The 20,747-nt window shown below is 38.1% G+C and overlaps 1 protein-coding gene across 2 annotated transcripts; it reads left to right on the forward strand.

The window, feature by feature from the left end:
- Nucleotides 1-83: 83 nt before the first annotated feature.
- LOC139935193 (discoidin, CUB and LCCL domain-containing protein 2-like) lies at nucleotides 84-16,414 on the forward strand. 2 transcript variants are annotated; one of them, XM_071929667.1, is made up of 5 exons: nucleotides 84-144; nucleotides 10,010-10,231; nucleotides 12,806-12,928; nucleotides 14,588-14,790; nucleotides 15,726-16,414. In XM_071929667.1, exons 1-5 carry the CDS (start codon nucleotides 84-86, stop codon nucleotides 15,876-15,878), a joined length of 762 nt encoding a protein of 253 aa, XP_071785768.1. In that variant the 3' UTR covers nucleotides 15,879-16,414. The 2 variants fall into 2 exon arrangements, with proteins under 2 accessions (XP_071785768.1, XP_071785770.1); XM_071929669.1 differs by lacking the exon at nucleotides 84-144 and adding an exon at nucleotides 8,131-8,210.
- Nucleotides 16,415-20,747: the final 4,333 nt, after the last annotated feature.

Genomic DNA, 20,747 nt, shown 5'->3' on the forward strand with positions numbered 1-20,747 from the left:
GCCTATTCAAACGGTTACACCAATGAGTGACTTTTAGGTTTTAACAGCAGGCCGGTTCTTCAGAGAGAAGGTGGCTAGAAAAAATGTTCACTGTACATAGTTTCATCCTCGTGTTGACGTCGTGTGTAGTGGTTTTACTTACAGGTAAGTTAGTAAAACATTATTTCTTGTTCAACTCCTACGATTGAAAGAGCTACATTTTTGTTTTCACCCCCCGTTTATGTCACCAGAGCAACTCTCTTGCATTTTACCCAGCCGGTCTCTTTGTGCGTATAGGCCCCTATCATGTGTATCCTTCGATGCTTTCAAGTGTATCACGGAACCTTTTTAAAATCATAAATACGCATCGTAAGGCGTTTATAGTATTACCATACTCCCCAAATATCACAAGATAATGTCGGCCTTCAAAATTAAAGCTCCTCGGAGATGCCAAATGGTATAATTTTACCATGTTCTAAATGGGTAAAAAAAAACAGTTTTAAGATGATCGAGATAGATTATGTACAGATAAGGGGCTATTTGTCAATATTTTAAAATTTTCGATTTTGTTTCAAACAAGAAAACGCTGCAAGTAAGTGCAGTTTTTATTATTAAAAAAAACCTATATATAATGACATTAAAGGCACTGACCACTTTGCTTAAAGATGTGTTAATGGTATACAAAATTGTCATAAACGGGTCCCTCTGATGGAAAGTATAGTTTTTGCAAAAGACGTAATTTCTCACTAAAATATTTGAATCAAATTCGAGACCTCAGCTTTGGTCTCGAATTCAAGCATCTAAAAGCACATAACTTATGAGACAATGGTGATTTTTCTTTCATTATTCTCTCGCAACTTTGACGACCAATTGAGTTTATTTGAGGCAAAGTAGTGCCTATTTTGTGAAGCCACTCTGCAGTATTTAAAAATCGAATCTTAGGGTTGCTGGGAGGCTATTTTTCAATGAGTGGACATTATCGTTCTGGATTTTCGGCATATAAATCACTAAAACGCGACCACGTTTTGAAATGCACGTGTTATAGTTATAATGTATGAATCTGTACTTATAAACGATGAAAATAGTCAAACGGTTAACAAAAAAACAGGTATATTTTCCTTTAAGGTGTTGACTGTATGCCCTTGTACAATGTATGACTGATCGTAAAAATCAATGTAATGGAAACGTTGTGTGAAGGGTTATCGATTACGGTGCTGTTAGTGTTACTGATTAGTAATGACCATGAGTTGTTCTTGTGTTGGGACACATCTTCCATTTACCTCGACACTAATTGAATGCAATTATCGGTTAAGCAGCTTTCGTGGCAAAGACAATGGATATTGGAAATGATTAGTTTTCTCAAGGATTAGTTTATTCGTTTAGTTTATTCATCAATGTAGAGGCCTTTTTATAAAAAAAGGGAATCATTTTCCACACCTATACATTTGGACACTCTAGTGCAACTTAAAGAAAAATTCTGTTATTAGAAGTATGACGCTTATTGACAAAGACATCACCTCTTATTTCCCAAGTTTTGAATCTCAGAAGTGTTACCGCGGAATGCTTCTCAGACTGTATTCCTATAGGGACTCTCCCCAGCGGTAATTATACGTTGACATTCGTCGATGTCAAAAAAATGGAAATTACATTTTCACATCAGGTTAATTTTATTGTTATACAACTATAGATATTAACATATAGGATAAAAAAACAACCGGAAAAAATCCGAAGGGGTGTACAATGCCTTTAAATAACCATTCAAAACTGCTTAGATGTTGTTCACGGTGACATGTAAAAAATGACAGTAACAACTGATAGCGCCTTATAAACCTCAAAAGTAAGTCTCCAAGCGCTCAGATGAACGAAAGAAACTAACATATGTCGCAGAATTTACCCGTTTCAGGATGGGGGTGTGGGAAGGGGGGCTGGCCTATTGTCTTGGTCAAGTTGACCTTGAAACTCTGTCAATTACCAAGAAATTGGTAAAACTGATGGAGAATCCATTCTAAAACCACATTTTCAAACCATATAACAGCCTGACTATAATATGCGGTCCGCCTATATACTCGGCCAGAAAACTTTCTTTCACAAGACAAAACCCAAAGCTTTTTGAACATCCAGGGCGCGTTCCGGCCTTTCCTTTTTTTCCTGCAAACTTGTGTCCATTTAAATAATTGTCTCCCCTATTATTATATCGAATATTATCAAAATGGGTTTTTGTGGTTAAACTTGGTCTTATCTCTTGATTTGTCTTCACTTCACTCTTCCATATTTTGTAATATATATACACAAATTCCTATATCCGAGAGGTTTTACACCGCACATGAGATCAGACACTAATTTGGCTGAGATCAATTTTTCATCACACTTGCATAAGGGCTCTGTCTATATAATATTATTCAAAAACGAGTTTATCTAAGAATTGAATCTACCTCTGGTGATCATGTTTAATGAGCCTTTGCAAATAATGCGTCCGGTTCTAGAGTACTTTTAGTAATGGGTAAATCGCATTATGGGACGGCAACGCATTATCAACTTGTTGCTTTAGTGCCATAAATTATTTCTACGACTAGCGATCGCTATAATGTTAATAGTGTGTGCCATTGTATTGATTGTGTCATCAGTGTTTTGATGGCCGTGGAGTAATTGGAGAGGTTACAGTGACCATGTTCTTGTCATAATATCGACTGAATTCCCTCCATAATGGCCAAATTTTGTGATAAGGAGATGCATAATATTAAATTTGCTTTTAAGGTTTTCTCGGTCAAAATTGGCAAATGAGCAGCCAATTTCATTTGCATGCGTACGAAGGTGCTTTAGTAGAAAATTGGGGCTTCAATGACCCTTTTGGCTATAGCTTACCGCTTTAAGCAAAAAAAACTAAAAATCTGAAGCAAGGCCACGAGATGGAAAAATTGCCAGGTACGCCCATTGAGCACAAAATCGACCGTTAAGCACTATGAAATTGGGCCCTGTATTCCCGCTTTGTGTATCCCAACACTATATGCCTGAACGTCTTTTATCAGGGGCCAATTTCATAGAGCTGCTTAAGCAAAAATTTGCTTACGCACGAAAATAGCTCGCTTATTTTACACATGTTACTTGCCAAATTTGTATGCCATATACATTGCTTGTGACTGGTATTTAGCTGTTGTTTACAATTGAGTGGACTCTTGGCCGGTAATCTGATTTTAATAAGCAAGGATTTTTTCGCTTAATCAAAATTTTGTGCTTAAGCAGCTCTATGAAATTGGGCCAAGATGTTAAATTTGCATCGGGGATAACAAATAATATTCTTTATCCCTGATGCAAATTTAACATATATTATATCGCTGCGGTACCCGCTGCAAAAACATGGATTCGAACTGCCTCTAGCTACCGGGCAATCGCGGTAGTTTAGTTGGTGAGACACTGCTCTAGAATTGTGAGGGTCAAGGGTTCGAATCCCATCAACAGCTCTCTACCGTTCCTCATTACCGATAAGTTTTACATAAGCGACACAGCAGATTACATAGCGATATAAGCAATGTCAAGTGAAGCATGTGTTGTGGATATTTCACTGGATCGGTCGCGTTGGTCTATGAAAAGAGTTTGAGATCGACTGTTATAAAAAGCTACGGTCTGTGTTTAGAAATTTGATTTAATCGTTTCAAATGTTAGCACATAAACTTTGAAACTGTATGTGGTAGATTTATTGGCATTGTTATTACATTTTGGCCTAACATTAAAAGAATCACAACGGGGTAAGTCCAACATTTTTATCCAGTTTGGAAAAAAATCGCAAGGGGTGTATCCAAAGTCCATCTTTTAAAATCCGATTCGGGCCAAGACTTGAACAATTCGGAGGGGTAAAGTAAGTCTAGCATATTTTATTATATTTTGACATAAACTTGAAAATCGCCAGGGAAGTCCGGCATTTTGATATTATTTGAGCCAAAACGTTGAACAAACTGCAGTGTATAGGCCGACCCTTGTTTTTCAAGATTTGAAAAAAAAAAATGTTTTTATAAAAATGCCGGTCTTACCGCTTGTGTTTTTCCATATGTTATTTTTTACCCTAATCGATAATAATGCTGGTTCTTCTCCCTCTATTTTTAACTCAAATTTGCTAACGATTCTGGACTTACTGTCTCATTTCCTCCTCGTTTTTCCATTCCCCTAATTCGAACTAATTCCGTTTTGTCCCAGGATATTTGGAATTTCCTATGCAGTTATTTTGTACACGGCCTTACGGAGCATCGTGTACACGTTTTATGGCGATATGCTAGCGTACCATAATGTTTTTTTCTCATTTTTTTTTTACCCAAGCTTGCTGGACACTACCCTAAGGTTTTCCTCTATTTTTTGACCCAAATTTGATAAAAGTGATGGACTTTCCTTTTGTGGTGTAACTAAAAAGATAAAAATGAATGAAACTTGATACAAATGCTTGACTTACCCTCCTTGTTATCAACGTATTATCAACATTTGATAAAAAGCTGGAACCACCCTGTGTTATTAATTGTTTTCATTAATTTGTTTTCAAAAAACTTATTGTTTCCCTTTAAAAAGGTGTTTGAACGTTGGTAAGAAACAAAAATCGTGAAGATCACAGATTTACATAATATTTACACTGTGTAATGATGATGATAGTTGAAAACATCCCTCGAAATATTTCTTTCATGAAATGTCATATGTGATGAGAAATAAATAATCTAACTTCGCGTTTGGAGTTTCATTTTTTTCATTTTTATTTTGGCATCGATGCAATGCAAAATTTGAAATGGGTTTTTCACTATTCTCTCGTGACCCAGAAGGCCGATCAATCTCAAACTTCTACAGGTTTGTCAGTTAATGTTAATGGTGCTTATTACATAAGCTGCATACACTGCCAACAACTGTTTTGTTAGCAAAAACCAATTCTGTAATGTCCCTTTAACAGCGTCAGCCAAGGGCTTCACCTTGACAGTGATGAATAACGTTGAGCTTTGTTTCCTCGTTGAAATGTAATTTAAAAGCGTCGCGGTTCTCCATAGAAACCATCCACCGGTTTAACTCTGCAAAGAAATTTACACAGTGGGAACAATTTGAAGTTATGCTTAACCTTGCTCCACCTTGACAGTGAATTGAATAATTTTTAAAGCTTTGTTCACTGGTTGAAACGTAATTAAATTGCGTCGCGGTTAGCCGGAGAAACCATCCACCCGCTTAACTCAGCAGATAATTTTACACAATGGAAACGTTAAAGTCACCTGGAAGTGGTATTTTTTTTAAATAAAGCTTTTGTCACTAAAATATGTGTTTTTATGAGAGGAATGTGAATAAAAAATTAACTAAGGTTTAAAAATCTTAGTTTTGATTGTATTTACAAATTTACGAGTAGGCCCCGACCCGTGAGGGCGCTGTTCGTGACGTATTTCAAGGCGCGATATTTGGAGAGAAAATTTGTAGTCGGGCCCCCGTACATTACGTCTGGGAACATGGCACATCAAAACAAATTTAGACACGATTTTACACACATACGTACATTGAAACTTGAGCATGTTGAACGCCTAGTGGTTTTTACAAAAGCTATTGCTGCTATTTTTATTTAACTATGCGACTTTTTAGTGACCAAATGGGTTGTAAGATGTGGGTCTGCCTACGTATTATTATAGAAATACAGCCACGGAGCAGACTGCACGCACGCACTATGGCTGCTGTATAATGGGCGGACGGTCACATAGGACCTGCGCGCACGGTGAATCGCATGCGGTACCAACAAAAAATCGTGTCATTTGGCAAAAGCTAAAAACATACCCTCAAAGTTCAAACTTACCCGAATTTTTTCACGTTTAGCAAATGCTCCTCTGAGTTCGCCACGTCTTTCAGATACCTTCTTCGACTTCCCACTAGCTAGAAAAATTGTTGGGACGGCGTCGTGTTTAAGAATGGCTCTTCTCGTCATGTCAAATGAGTTGTGTATCCAGGATTCGAAGCACGACGGCTCTATAAGTGTTCGCTACAGCGCTGAAAAAGACGTCGGACCGGACCACTTTGCTCTAGTTAATCTGACTTTCGCAGCCCACAACCGCCTATACTTGGGATCTGCAGGAAACAGATGAAGACTGACCCCAATCTTTAGTTGTTTTGCTGCATCCAGCAGCAATACACCTGGTCGGCATTGCCGGAAAAATGCCAGAAAAAACCGTTTTCGCAGCGTACAAACTCAAGTCTTAGAATTACATGTACTTTTGCACGTGTGTTTATCTACGCATCGAGGGGGGTCTATGTTTGATCGAGGCAAAGTCTTCCTTTTCCTACGTCACAAAAGGGGTAGGCGGAGTCAACCCCCCAGTCACTTAATTAATTTTTTAACATATAAATCGTGACAAACAATTACTAAAAAAATTGTTTTATTGTTAATAAACATATACTCTTATGTTGAAAAGAAAAAAAAATCCTATTTCCAGGTGCCTTTAAGAATGTATCTGTTGTCCAGGGCAGCGCATACTTAGGCCTAAAAAAAATTTCTGGATTGCCCTATTCCGACCGACCGTAAAAGTAACAAAATCTCGGTCGCGTTTTTAATTTTACTTTTTATTTTCGGTTCTTTTTCCCCTTTTTTTCTTCCGAATTTTGATTTCATGAATATTTCATGCTAACAAACTGGTGGATTTGACACAAATACTTTTTTTGCCTTATCTAAGTAACCGAGAATGTAATATAGGTTAATTGTATCTGTCAATTTCGGCAAATGAGTAGCCAATACAGCCACGCTTTTAAATGTCGCGCGAAAACAAATGCTATTGAAAAGGGTCGTTAGTCACAATACTGTCGCGTCACTCGATTTGAATAAAATCATTCAATATTTAAGAATTCAACAAAACAGCATTCAAATTTGTTTTTTTGAGGCGTGTGTTAAGTCATTCATTTTTATTTTGGGGCAGTCATTTGTTAAGTTTGTGCAATCTGATATGAACGCCTTGGTAAACTTTTGTTTTCATATTATGTTAAAAGCATGGATACGTTTCAACAATCATCAAAGTATCCCGAAATTGCCATTTTTAAACCCACAGCGGTCAAGCGTGTACGCTTCTCAAAGCTGCAAAAACTGACATGACATTGGGCCGAATAAATAAAAACTAGCATTTGCTTTTACTAGCCTTTTACTTAAATCCTTATAAATAAAGGTAAGCCGTAATATTGCTAGTAATTGGTCGAACTATAATAGGTAAAAGCAATGCTTTAGGGACTCTCGCGAGCGAAATGGACTCGCAGTTCAATAGCGATTAACTGAAATGCAGGCGGGACAGTTTCCACTTAGTCAAGTTTTTTATGGCGGCAGTGGCTATGATGACGAAACAGCCAGCCTCTCCACACCAGAGCTCCAGAGATTGGTACTTTTAGAGCAGTTAAAACACACAACAAATTTATAAGTAACATTTATAGCTGGATCATTAGACCAAGGGAAAAATAACACTTTAATACTGACCCGATACCGAGCCATGCAACACTGTTGTGTAAGTAAAATCTCAAGCTCCTCATACAGTAGCTTGTAAAAATACAAGTAATTGCTATCAGTATGTAGTACAATGTCGTTTTTATTTATGTCTATAAGTGAAAGGTAATCCCGCGAACAAAATGTTCATGCCTGATCTTTTACTTTTTAGTATTCTTGCTAATGCTGGACCTTTAACTTGATAAGTAATTGCTAGTTTTTATTTTTTCGGCCCATTGTCGTGCACTGTTGTCAGTAGACTGGTGCTCTGTTTATATACATTTCTATAGAATCAAGTCTACATATAAACAAAGAAACTACCCCCAAAATATGGTTGGACTACGAGAAAAAAAATAGAAAGGCACAATAGACCCGAAGATGAATGATGAACGTGTAGCCTAAAGGCCGGTTTATAGTCGGTCGCGCGATGGTCGCGCGTCAAGATTTCCGACGCCCGACCATCGCGCGACCGACTATAACTCGGCCTTATAACTCGGCCTTAAGGCTAATCTTTGCGTTGCCAAAATCAGTTGCACTGCGATCGTGGCGTTATATCCAGTTGCGCTGCAGTCGTGCGTTATATCCAGTTGCACTGCGATCGTGGCGTTATATCCAGTTGCACTGCGATCGTGGCGTTATATCCAGTTGCACTGCGATCGTGGCGTTATATCCAGTTGCACTGCGATCGTGGCGTTATATACAGTTGCACTGCGATCGTTGCGTAACATCCTTCCGACGGTTTCTGCGACGACCATGTTCTACTTTTGGTAATGTGAGAGAATTTGTAAAGGATAAAAGAAATATTTTCCCCTCTGAATAACGTCATGTTCTTTCCTACTCTTATTTATTTTCCGAGTTGTCAATTTCATTCCTCTGTTAAGTTTTATTTTGTTCCTTAAAATATATGAGGAAGCGGATTATAAATTGTTCATTCATCCATTCTGAACGTATTTCGGGGGAACGAAAGCGTAGCTTGAGAGATCTAAGCGTAACTTGATCCAACTATAAAGCATATCTTCAGGGAACAAAAAACACATCTTGAGGTCTTGAAAGCGTTTACTGAGTTAAGGGAAGCGTATCTCGAGGAATCTCGAAGAAAAACATATCTTGAGGAAAGGAAAGTTTATATCGAAGAGGAAAGCATAACCTATAAAAAGGAAGAAAAAAAACATGACAAAATTTCCTTCACAAAATCCAAAAATAGTATTAAGAGGTCACAGAATAATAATATTTGTTCGGATTTTGTGTGTATTTGGGGAAACAAGAGGGAAATAAAATGTTTTTGGTCGGAATGGAATAGTATTTTATTTTTTTATTATACAGTTTTACCTTTTAATTGTTTTCTTATTCACCTAACATTTTAAGGGGGCTATACGTTGTTGTTGTTTTCTTCACCATGAACAAAATAACTCAATTACACCGTCAATAATAACTAAAGTGGTTTTCCTATGTACTTTAGAGGAACCAAAATGAGATTGAGGGTATAACCCAAATCTAAGTGGTAGAGGGATGTGACTTTGGATATAAGAGATCCTTTGGTGGTCAGGGGGAGGAGTGGGAGCCAAATGTCACTGATTTGGAAGCATAATGTCTTGAGGAACCGTGTCGTGATTGTAGATCTCAATGGCCTTTCTGATCCGTCTCGAGTGCCATGCCTAGATGGGATGAATTTAGCAGCACCCCAGTCTACTCGGTGCTCCATAATGTTGGAGTGCTTGATAACGGCTGACTGCTCATAATCTCCCCCATTCCGTGCGCTCGATGCTATTTGAGTCTAGTCTAGTAGGAATGTCACGCCCGATTTCATCCGACATCACCATTTTATTCTGCATTCACAGGTAATGCGGTAAACTTCTGCTCATTTGAAAGACCTTCTCGAACGAAAATGTCAAGTCGCTAACTTTGCTGAATTTGACTTAAAATGTTTTCAATGAATATTAAGGAAATCGGTCATAATATGATTATAAACAGATTTAAATTGTGTAAAAAAATAATCATTTCGAATGCCCTTATCCAGCGCTTTTCTGAGAGATTTGCGAAAAGCCCAGTTACGTAATCACTCTTAAAACGTCATAGTTGGGAGCTCCAATTTGTAAAGCCGCTTTGTTGCAGCGTGGATATAAAGCAAAGCAAACTCCCAGACATGACTTGAGCGGCATTGTCCTTTGACGCGCGCCGTCAACGGCAGAAGTATTTTTAGTTGTGCAAAACCTTCAGGTTGGGGCCTGTTTTTTTAATCGATACTTACGAAAAATTCAGAAGTGTACACATATCAAAATTACATTAAAATTGTGAACAAGTGCATTATAAACAAGTTAAAATACCAATTCCGTTGAAAACATTCCGCTCATGTAGCTGTTGAAGAGAGCTCTGGGTTTAGAGTGGAAGAGGGTGATCACTGCTTGCTGGAAGATACGCCTTGGTTGGTGTTTGGCTGTTGGCTAAACACGTACAATCCAGAACCAAGAAGGACTCTTATTGAACGAACACCTACATCAAAAAGAGGTGTTTCGTGCTCATATTGCACGATTACAAAATAATAACTATCTCCCCATTTGTTTTATTTTATAGCTTGCATTTGCATCGTTGAGAGCCGTCAGATGTCGTCTTACTACGGTCCAGTACCCGAGCCGGATCCCGGTCAGCCCTATAACAAATACCACTGGGTGAAATCAGCCATGGAGAAGCTTCGAACTGGGTGTCCATCGAAGCGGGTCACATCGGGGGAAATTGCCCATGCAGGAAGTATCGAAACAGAAACTACGAGCTCGGATGGGAATGGTGGAAGTGAAGGTACCATTTTGGGTCGAAAGTACCCCGTGTTATAAGGCAGTTATGCATTCCCCTATGGAACACCGTGACCCGATGTGGGGCAGAGGGTGCTCTCACCCCTCCCCCCGCCAAAAAATAAAAAATAAAAATATCTATCCATTCTCTATCAAACCTTTTGGTTCTGGATAACGCTGACGATTAAAGGCAGTGGAATATTGGCAATTACTCAAAGGAGCATAAAACCTTAATTGGTAACAAGCAATGGGGAGCTGATGATATTATCAATTGTAAGAAACTGAGCTCCCTCTGAAGTAACGTAGTTTTCATGAAAGAATTTATTTTCCGCGAATTTGATTTTAAGACCTCAGAACTTGATTTTGAGGTCTCGAAATCAAGCATCCGAAACCACACAACCTCGTGTGACAAGTTTTTTTGTTTCATCTCGCAACTTCGACGACCGAGTGAGTTCAATTTTTACAGGTTTGTTACTTTGTGCATATGTTGAGATACAACAAGTGTGAAGACTGGTCTTTGACAATTACCAAAGTGTCCAGTGTCTTTAAGACCACGCTTTTTGCCACTGATCTGTCCACGTACTCATCACGTTCTAGTATTTTATGGTCTGGTTTGGCTGTATGGCTTTCATCAAGTGCAAGTAATGCATTCATAGAATAGATGATAAGGTTTTTGGGCTTGCTGTTTCTTGCGTTCAAGGAACTTGATGGGGGTACAAATTAGAAAGATGAGATGGTAGCTTCTGGGATCATCCTTCGCCTAGTTAGGTTTAGGCAAATCGATCACTGTTGCCTTTCGCCAGATCTTTGGAATCCACGCTCGATACATGATGACTCTCATGGTAGCCTTACGGATGGAATCCTTGGTCGCTACACTACATCATGCTCTAACATCGAGCCAATTTGTCCCAGTTTGTTTTTAAAGACTGTTTTTACTGGTTTAACATTGGTTGGCGCCACAAGAGCTGGATAAAGGGATTGGTGGGGTTGTTGTCCTTTCACGCACACCGCGGCCAATTCACCAACACCGACTCACGGGGCGGTGTGGATGAGTGGACTGAGTCAGGTGAGTTGCGATGCGGGCGCTGTCGGTGAATTGTCTGCGGTGTGCGTGAAAGGGAAACGAGAAACGTCTTGCACCAAGACTAGGTTGTGATCTAAGAAACTTGTCAGGAATGTATAGCACATGAGTTTGGTTCCCTAGTAGGCAGATGAAGCAAAAACAGATCTGGCTTGGTGCCTGTATTCCAGCGTGCAGTGGTGGAAATTGTCTGAATCTTGATGATTTGAGAAGCTATGAATTTGTTACTATCATTTATGAAATGTGTTGTAGTTCTAGTAGTACAAATCATCAAGAAGGTACAACTGTTACAAGCGATAATAAGTCTGCTTTAATATACAGAAGAACGACTTTTTTGTTTTGATGTGGACAAATTTCCATTCTATGTAAAATAAAGTTGTTGTGCACCTTACTTACGATGTCATTCAACTGAAACATGTTGAATTTAAAACCAAACCACGTTGGGTTTTTTGGCGGGATTGTGGATGAACAAAGCAGGAATCCTGGTTGGTTGGACATCCGGTTTAGCCTGGATCCGGTAGAATTAACCGGGGTTCCGGCTGGATTGCTCGCGATTCCATCAAAATCCAGCAGGGATTCCGCAAAAGTCCCGCTGGATGGAATCCTGCCAAGACGCTGGCAGAATCGCATCGAAATCCCGCCGGGATTCCCACCATCGCGTTGGTATACCGCAAAATCCTGCCAAACCTGTACGTTTTTCCCACCGGAATCCCGGTGAAATCTCGGTAATTTTTCTTTTGGGTTTTCAAAGTTTAAGAAACACATTTTCAAGAACTTCATGTTTGGACTTAATATTGATGTCTAGATTTTAGTGATGGGACGACAAATTTGACCATGTGCCAAGTTTGACACTTTTAAGGAAAGTGCACAATATTTAACCTTTTTTGAGGGGCTAAGCCGCCAAACTTTAATGAAGAGAACTTGAAGAAAAAAAACATTATTCGTTTAGTCTGTAGAATAACGCTGCTAACCACCATAATTTTAAATTTATTTATAAGTGGGTCTTGAGTGCTACCACTACTTTCTTTGTTTTATCTATCAATCAATGCGTATGCCTGGGAACGCTTTTAAACAACATTTATAAAGAAACGGGCCTGTTAAAGGGAAGGTACACGTTCGGTAATTGTCAAAGACCAGTCTTTTCACTTGGTGTATCCCAACGTAAACATAAAGTAACATGCCTGTGAAAAATTTAAGCTAAAATGGTTATCAAAGTTGCGAGAAAATGATGAGAGAAAACACCCTTGTTAGACAAATGTGTATGTTTTTCAGATAGGAATAAACGACTTTTAGCTAGAAGTATTTTATTATTTTAGTGAGATATTACCTCTTTCTCAAAATCTATGCTACTTCAGAGGGAGCCATTTCTCACAATGTTTTATACTATTAACAGCTCTCCAATGCTTGTTACCAAGTCAGTTTTTAAGTAAATATTTGTTTTGAGTAATTACCAAACGTGTACCTTCCCTTTAACTAACTGTTTCCTATATTGCTCCCAAGGCATATACCAACCCCTGGGCATGGGAAGTGGAGACGTCCCCGATGACAGCATTACATCTTCATCGTACCATTCAACATTGTTTACCAGCTATCCGCCGAAGCAGGCCCGTCTTAACTATTACGGTAAGTTCCTTCAGACATTAAAGGCAGTGGACACTATTGGTAATTTTCCACGAATTTGATTACGAGACCTCAGATTCAGAACTTGAGATCTCGAAATCAACCATTTAAACGCACACAACTCCGAGTGACAAGGGTGTTTTTCCTATCATTATTATCTCGCAAGTTCGATGACCGATTGAGCTCAAATTTTCACAGGTTTGTTAATTTATGCATATGTTGAGATACACCAACTGTGAAGGCTAGTCTTTGACAACTACCAATAATGTCCACTGTCTTTAAAAAAAATATCCAACAAGTTTGATAAAAAAAATTAAAAAACATTTCAAAATTTACCCAGTCAGTTTCCCTTGTGGTTTATGATGATATCTGAAGAGAGAGAAAAAAAAAAAAACAGTACAATCGAGCCAGTGTTTTGTGTCCGTGCGGCAGCGCCATCAATGTGGCTTGTTTTTGTTCCCCTTACTTAATCTGCCCAGCTCTTTTCTATTGCATATAGATTCAAGTTGAAATGAATCTTAACGGTCACGTCTTCTTAGTTGTGTGTTGTCACTAAAACCGAATTTACATTTTTTTAATTTTTTTTATTTAGCCATTTTTTTGTCTGTTTTGAAAATTTTTGATGCTATTTATTATGACCGGACTTAAGCGTTTGTGTTTTGCTCAGCAGAGTGTGGATTCGAGGCCCCGTTAATGACACTTGTATCTTTGAGCAAGATTCTTAACCATAGTGTCTTTTTCCTTTGGCTGGGAGTGCACGTAAACGAGTAAAGGGGTCGATTTCACAAAGAGTTAGGACAAGTACTAACTTTGGACTAGTCCTAGCAGATATCAAAAATATATGGCTAGTCCTAAGTTAGGACGAATTACTAAACTCGTCCTAACTCGAGATAGGACTAGTCTTAACTCTTTGTGAAATCCATCGGTCACCCCAACACTTATCGTGGAAGAGTAGTGGTTACCCCGCGGTTACGCTTCGCATATTAACGTTTTTGGGGGATAACAAGTGTTAGCCTTTGCCATATAAGCGGTACTTCGAAATAAAAAGTTTCTCAAAATTTAATTGCAACTAAAGCTGCTGTACTTTTTGTAATCCTAGTAATTTTCTTAGTGTTTACCAAAACGTAAACATTCGTCTTGTACACAAACACAATGCAATTTGTTCGCTTTAAAATATTTAGCCTATAAAATTCGCCTAATATTTATTATACACATAATACTGACTTGCAATGAGTTACCGAATTATGCCAGTCAATATGTGTTTTAAAACACAGCTCGCTCAAAAATGTCAAATAAGAACAGAAATCTGGAAAAGAAAGGAAGTTTTGAAGTTGCTATTCACGGTTCAAGTCAAGAGTTGTAACCTGGCACTGTTTTCAAAGACTAGTGCCCGCTAGACTGTATTAAACATCCCACGTGACCGTGTTTCAGCCAACCAGAATACAGAAAAAGCAAGAGGTGTGTTATAAGCTATATTAGTTCATCCTATACGTGACCGTGTTTCAGCCAACCAGAATACAGAACAAGCAAGAGGTGTGTTAGAATTTAGGTTATGAAATGTTTCGACCTTGTTTTTTTTTTTTACGGCACAGTGTACAAGTTAGACTATTTTGGGAAACACCCTGAATCAATCCTTCCATAAAATGCATTTCTTCTGAATAGTAGTGCCATGGTGTGCAGGAGGGAACGACGGTTCTCCGTGGATTCAAGTTGACTTCAATGATAACTACGTGTACATCACAGGTCTGATCACAAAAGGATATATTGACACCATCGTACCCTACTACGTCATGACGTACACAGTTGCGTATCTTGATGGTCTATCCTTGATCGATGTAAAGGCACAAGATGGAACACCCCAAGAGGTAAAACAAAAATTAAAAATAGACCATGGTACGCCCTCCAAAAAAGTCTATGGGTGCGTACGTTTAGCTTCCCTGGGCCGACCCCGGTGTGTGGCGGTTTTTTTTCCAGGACTAACGTGTGCAGATAATTATCTACGTTCGCCCTCCAAAATTATCGATGGTGCGCCCTCCATCGGTGACTAATACAACAAATAGAATTGCAAATCAAGACTATAAAACAAGGTCAATTAAAATAATAAGATCATTGGCCCGATGATGAGTTACACAACTTAATCCTTCGTCAATTTGCTAAAAGCACACTCAAGACGCTTGAAGATTCTTTTCAACTAATTTTATTAATGTCCCTGCTGTTATTTAGAAAATTATACTACGTTTTAACGTTTGAAAAGAAACTTCTTCAAAACTCAAGGAAACAACAATTTGCATTCTTGCTTCAAGACACTGGGCACTATTGGTAATTGTCAAAGACCAGTCTTCTCACTTGGTGTATCTCAAAATGTGCATAAAATAACAAACCTGTGAAAATTTAAGCTCAAAGGTTGTCGAAGTTGTGAGATAATAATGAAAGAAAAAACACAGATGCTTGATTGCGAGACCTCAAAATCTAATTCTGAGTTTGTCTGAGGTCTCGAAATCAAGTTCGTCGAAAGTACTTCTTTCTCAAAAACTACGTTACTTCAGAGGGAGCCGTTTCTCACAATATTTTATACTATCAAGAGCTCCCCATACTCGTTACCAAGTAAGGTTTTATGATAATTATTATTCTGAGTAATTACCAATAGTGTCCACTGCCTTTATTGTGGAACTTAAAGTCGGAGCCCCTAGCATTCTAGCACTTTATTGAGCAATATTCTTCAATTGTTTTAAACGACTGCAAACTGATTTATTTGACAATGTAGGAATTAAATCGAGTAATTATATTGCTCTTTTGACAGTTCACCGGCAATAGCGATGGGTATAGCCCTGTGACCGTCAAGTTCGACGAAGCTTTGTACTCGAGTGTCATACGTATTCTACCCACTTCATGGAAAGACATGAATAAAAACGAAAACTGTTGTATGTACTTTGAAGTACTGGGATATTGGTAATTTGAAGGACACGTGTTACTTTCGAGGAGCCGTTTCTCACAATGTTTTATACCGATAACAGCTCTCCATAACTCGTAACCAAGTAAGTTTTTATCCTAACAATTATTTTGAGTAATTACCAATTGTGTCCACTGCCTTTACTATTGGTAACAGCTTGTCATGCGCGTTGCCATTGTGCGACGTCATCCCCGGGCACTATCTACTTGCCATGCGCTTTACGATTGTGGAACATTTTATAACAGCTGAAACATTAATACGTGAACAATAATGGACTGAGCTAGATCCATTATGTATCCTTCCGTCTGCTATTAATGAATCACAGATTCAGTCAGTTTTTGTGTTCATCAGAGTCAGTTTTTGTGCTCATAAAGTGCAGAAATTCAAATTTAACAAAGTTCATGAACAAAAATATCCAGAATGCATTTTATTTTAGTCGTCATTTCCTCTTGCTTCTATTTGCAACGGTAACTGAATATGTATGAAGTATAGTAAAACAAATATAACATGGTTTAATTCGTGTGACTAGTCGATGATTAGCTCCCCTCGGTATTGGAAGTTGACAAACTAGTTCCCTCTGCGTCGTCTCGGGAACTAGTTTGTCAACTTCCAATACCTCGGGGAGCTAGTATCGACTAGTCACACTTAAACCATGTTATACTTCTATATAAATGTAGGCCTACATTGTTCATTGCTAGATAATGATGCTCTGAGAAAGGGTGTATGTGCTCCCCCTTTTTTAGAGACAACATAGGCACTATTGCTCATATGAGTCTGACCAGTCATGCAGACTGACCCCATCTTTAGTTGTTTTGCTGCATGCAGCAGCAATACACGGTCGGCAATTCCGGAAAAATACAAGAAAAAAACGATACGTACAAACTCACGACTTGGACTTGGACGTGTTTACTCTACGCATCAAGGCAAAGTCTGCCTCGATTGACCTCACAAAAGGGGTAGGCGGCGTCTACCCCAAAACAAGTTTATCTATTTAAGAAAAAAAAAAAATCGTTACAAACAATTACTAAAAAAAAAGTTTTATTGTTACTAAACGTATACTCTTATGTTTGAAAAAATAAAAATTATATTTCCAGGTGACTTTAATTACTCTTTCAATTTTATGTTATTTTTCACTAACTTTTTTATGCATTGTCTCTATTCTTGAAGTGTTTTACTATTCGGTTCTTATAATTTCCCTCCTTCGAAGGGTTCCTTTAGTTCCGGGGTTTCTGTGGTGTTTTAAAAGGGTTCACTGGATTCCTGTTTATGCTTGCACGCTGTTTTATATATATTTACTGACCAAACCAACAGCGGACGAGCCGCCAATTACAGGAAAGGATAACACACAATTTAAAATATTCATATACCCTATATTAAAGCAATATGTACATGTACAAAGTTAACAATTATTATAGCATATTCTTAGGAAAGTAAATTAAAGCATACATTGTGGATTACATAAAATAAAACTGTGAACAGTATTAAACAAATCCGAATGAACGACAGTGAAAATAAATAGGTTTTCTTGGTAAATGAGCAGCCAATTTCATTTCCATGCGTTTTGCCTCTCCAGTTGTTACTGCGTTTCAAATTCAGAATTCGGCCATTCCATTTCGTTTCAAGTCGAGTCAAATTCCTTTAGCACTATGTTCAAGTTGGTGTATCTTCATTCTTTTTTCGAGACACACACTCCTCAAGAAGCGACTGCGAATTTGAATGCTTTGATGAATTGTTAAATTGAAAGATTATTTTGTTAAATCGAATAACGCAACATAATCATAAAAAGAAATCGAATTATCATTTTGAGTAGCATTCTATTTCGCACGAAACAAAATAGCTTGATGGTTATACTGGCTGCTCATTTTCCGAAATTGGCAGAGAAAACCTGTATTCAAAATAAATATATCGATTGGTATGTGTCACTTCTTCCCAGTAAACTTGTATGAGAATTATACTCCCACTTGGATTTCTATCCTTTGATTTTTTCGTAACCATAGACTGGTTCCTATTTTTGCAAAATGATCATTATCATTCATTATTATTATACGATACGGGGAACATGACCAAGATGGAGACAGCATGATAAATGTCTGAGTGTAGTCCTGAATGGCCTTAAATGAAACTGAATGCATTAAGAGCTCAAAAGAAACTCTGGTTTGAGGGGATTAGAGGAAAATGCGTAAATTTGCATGCATGTTATATGCTGAAATTGGCCTGGAAAACCTATAGTATATGTAATGTCGTCCCACTTCTTGGATTTCCGGGTATATAACAGCCTTATCGTTGTATAATGCTTACTCTTAACTCATTTACTCATAGAGGCATATAAATATATTATTACTGAGTGAATATTATGTTTAATTAATTTAAATTAGAAGAGACTTTCTCTGAGTAAAGTATGTCAAGAAGTTTGTATAAATCACAATTCCTAATGGATTATTATTTCTTAATCACCACCCTTATTTGTACTGTATTAAAAATATTTTCATTTCTCGAGTTGTGGTGCATTTTTCACTATTTTCAAGACCATTATTAAACGTTTGGCGGGAACACTTGCCATTTTCATCTTCAGTTTGCTTGGCTTAATAGATTTCCATTTCAATTAAGCTGATTGAATATTATATACATCGTTTATTGTTTTAAGTCAGTCACACCCTTGACGAAGCCGGAGAAACAAAATTTTATTTGTTGGTTTGCCGTAACAGCGAAGTTTTGGGAAACTCTTTCTGCTAACCGCAACAATTTCTACTCCAGCAACCCTATTAAATTGGGGCCTGAAGTAACGTGTCGTCGCAAGATGGGATACCGCAACAGCAGTGGCGTAACTAGACATTTTCATTTGGTGGGGCAAGTGGGGGCAAAGATTAAATTTGGGGGGGCCAAAGAAGTGCAAGATTATTATTAAATATGTTAACTGATATATAGTTGATACACACCAATGCAGTTCTAAGACAGTCTATAGTCAGCATGTAACAAAAGATTGCGAAAACAACAAAATCTTAGAGAACACGTCATTTTGTGTAAGATAAAACTTTTTGACTGTATAAAAGGATTAAATTACCAACTGTGGTCAACAAGTACCAATTTAGAGTTGTACACGGCATCTCAACTAGGCTTTGTGGGTGTGTAAATTCCCAAAACATAATAATATTAGGCCAAGTAAAAATAGAAAAATAGAAATGTTTAGCGTCCCCGCCCGCTTCCTTTTTACAGAACACCTCTTTTTTATCTTAAGTTTTTTTATGCACATTTTTTTCTTTTTCTTTTTTTTGTTGAAAAAGGGTTATTTTAAATGATCTCAGCAAAAAAAAAAAAAAATCTGAATGTCTTGTCTGAATGCCTTGACCAAACTATTTCATTAATGTTTTGTGTATTACAGCAGCAGAAAAAAACCAGTTGATATTTGACATTCATGGCGACCATCTTGAAATAAAAAATAAAAAGCCCCTCCTCCTTCCTTATTTTTGAGAAACCCAGACACTAAACATGTTTCTTTTTTTACTCGGCCTTATTGTAACAAGTGTAAGCCAAAAATACAGGATCGAAATTGTGGGTGTTTAATAATCACATTTTAGTTACGAAACGGATATTTAAAAATAATAGGCCTACCTCTCAATTGCACCGCTTGCTTCAAAGGAGAAGAAATGGTCTAAGCAACCTTTTTCGCTGGCCATTTTTGTGCTGTAGTGAATTTCTCTGTAGTGCATCCGACCATGGAGGTAGAAATTTCTACCTCCATGATCTGACTTTGTGTTTACGGAGCTATTGGTCTGCGCACAGACCACCACGTATTTAACAGAACTTTGTCACATCCTGCACTCTCTGTAACCGCAAAACCACAACAAACATTTACCGCCAATATGATCGCGCGCGCGTTTCCACGCACTTTTCATGTTATAGTCCACATAGGGCCTACTGATAATGAATAAAAGTTTTCCGTTTTACGGCAGCATTTTATGCAGCCTTAAACGATTTATATATAGGGCCTATAAGAATATACTTATCTCTGATTTCATATGGGGGGGGGGGGCAAGAGGGGGGGCAAGGGTTCTGAGCGGGGGGGCGCCGGCCCCCCCTGCCCCCCCTCTGGTTACGCCACTGCGCAACAGGATCCACTTTATATACACACACAGCAACTAAGCACAACAAAATTATGCTTACCAGAAGAAGGTTACCAGCTAGACTACTACGTGCCACGTACATTGTACATGCTGTGACTGATCAATTGCTAAGCACCAGTTTGTTAAGCAACATCGTCTGCTCCAGCAGCTCTATTATTGGGCACACACAGACCCAATGTGCTGCTGACGTCACGATTTGTTGACACGTGTACTTTCTTATTGGGTGCGGTCATTTAGCTTCACTGGGTCGACCCCGGTCTGCCCCTGGTACTTATTCTTATTCTTGTTCTTTATTTGGCCATTAAACAATTACAAATACAAGCAGACAGTATGTCAAATAGATAATATAAGTACATGAACAAAAGTAAATACAAAGCAAGAAAAACAGTAAGGGCACAGGGAATTATAAAACAACCCTAATGTGATGGCCAGGATCAACAAAAATATAATTAAACACTGTAGTTCGAAAGCCTGTTAATCCAGTCACATAGGGAAGCAAACACACTATATAGAATACTCTCTTTGGAAAATAATAGTTTGAAATAAATAACAATATAAATAATCTGTATACACAAAGCACAATTTAAAATAACAAATAACAAAACCAGAAATTAGAAATTAGACAAGCAAATACGCTCGAATACCTTTGACGTAATTCCAGGGGCTCACCGGGATCAGCCCCTTCCAGTGCCATGCTCGTGGAGTAGGTCACTTGGGGTGACCGAGGTGCATGCCGTTACCACGAGAGGGC

This window comes from Asterias amurensis, chromosome 3, assembly GCF_032118995.1.
Source record: "Asterias amurensis chromosome 3, ASM3211899v1".
NCBI lineage: Eukaryota > Metazoa > Echinodermata > Asteroidea > Forcipulatida > Asteriidae > Asterias > Asterias amurensis.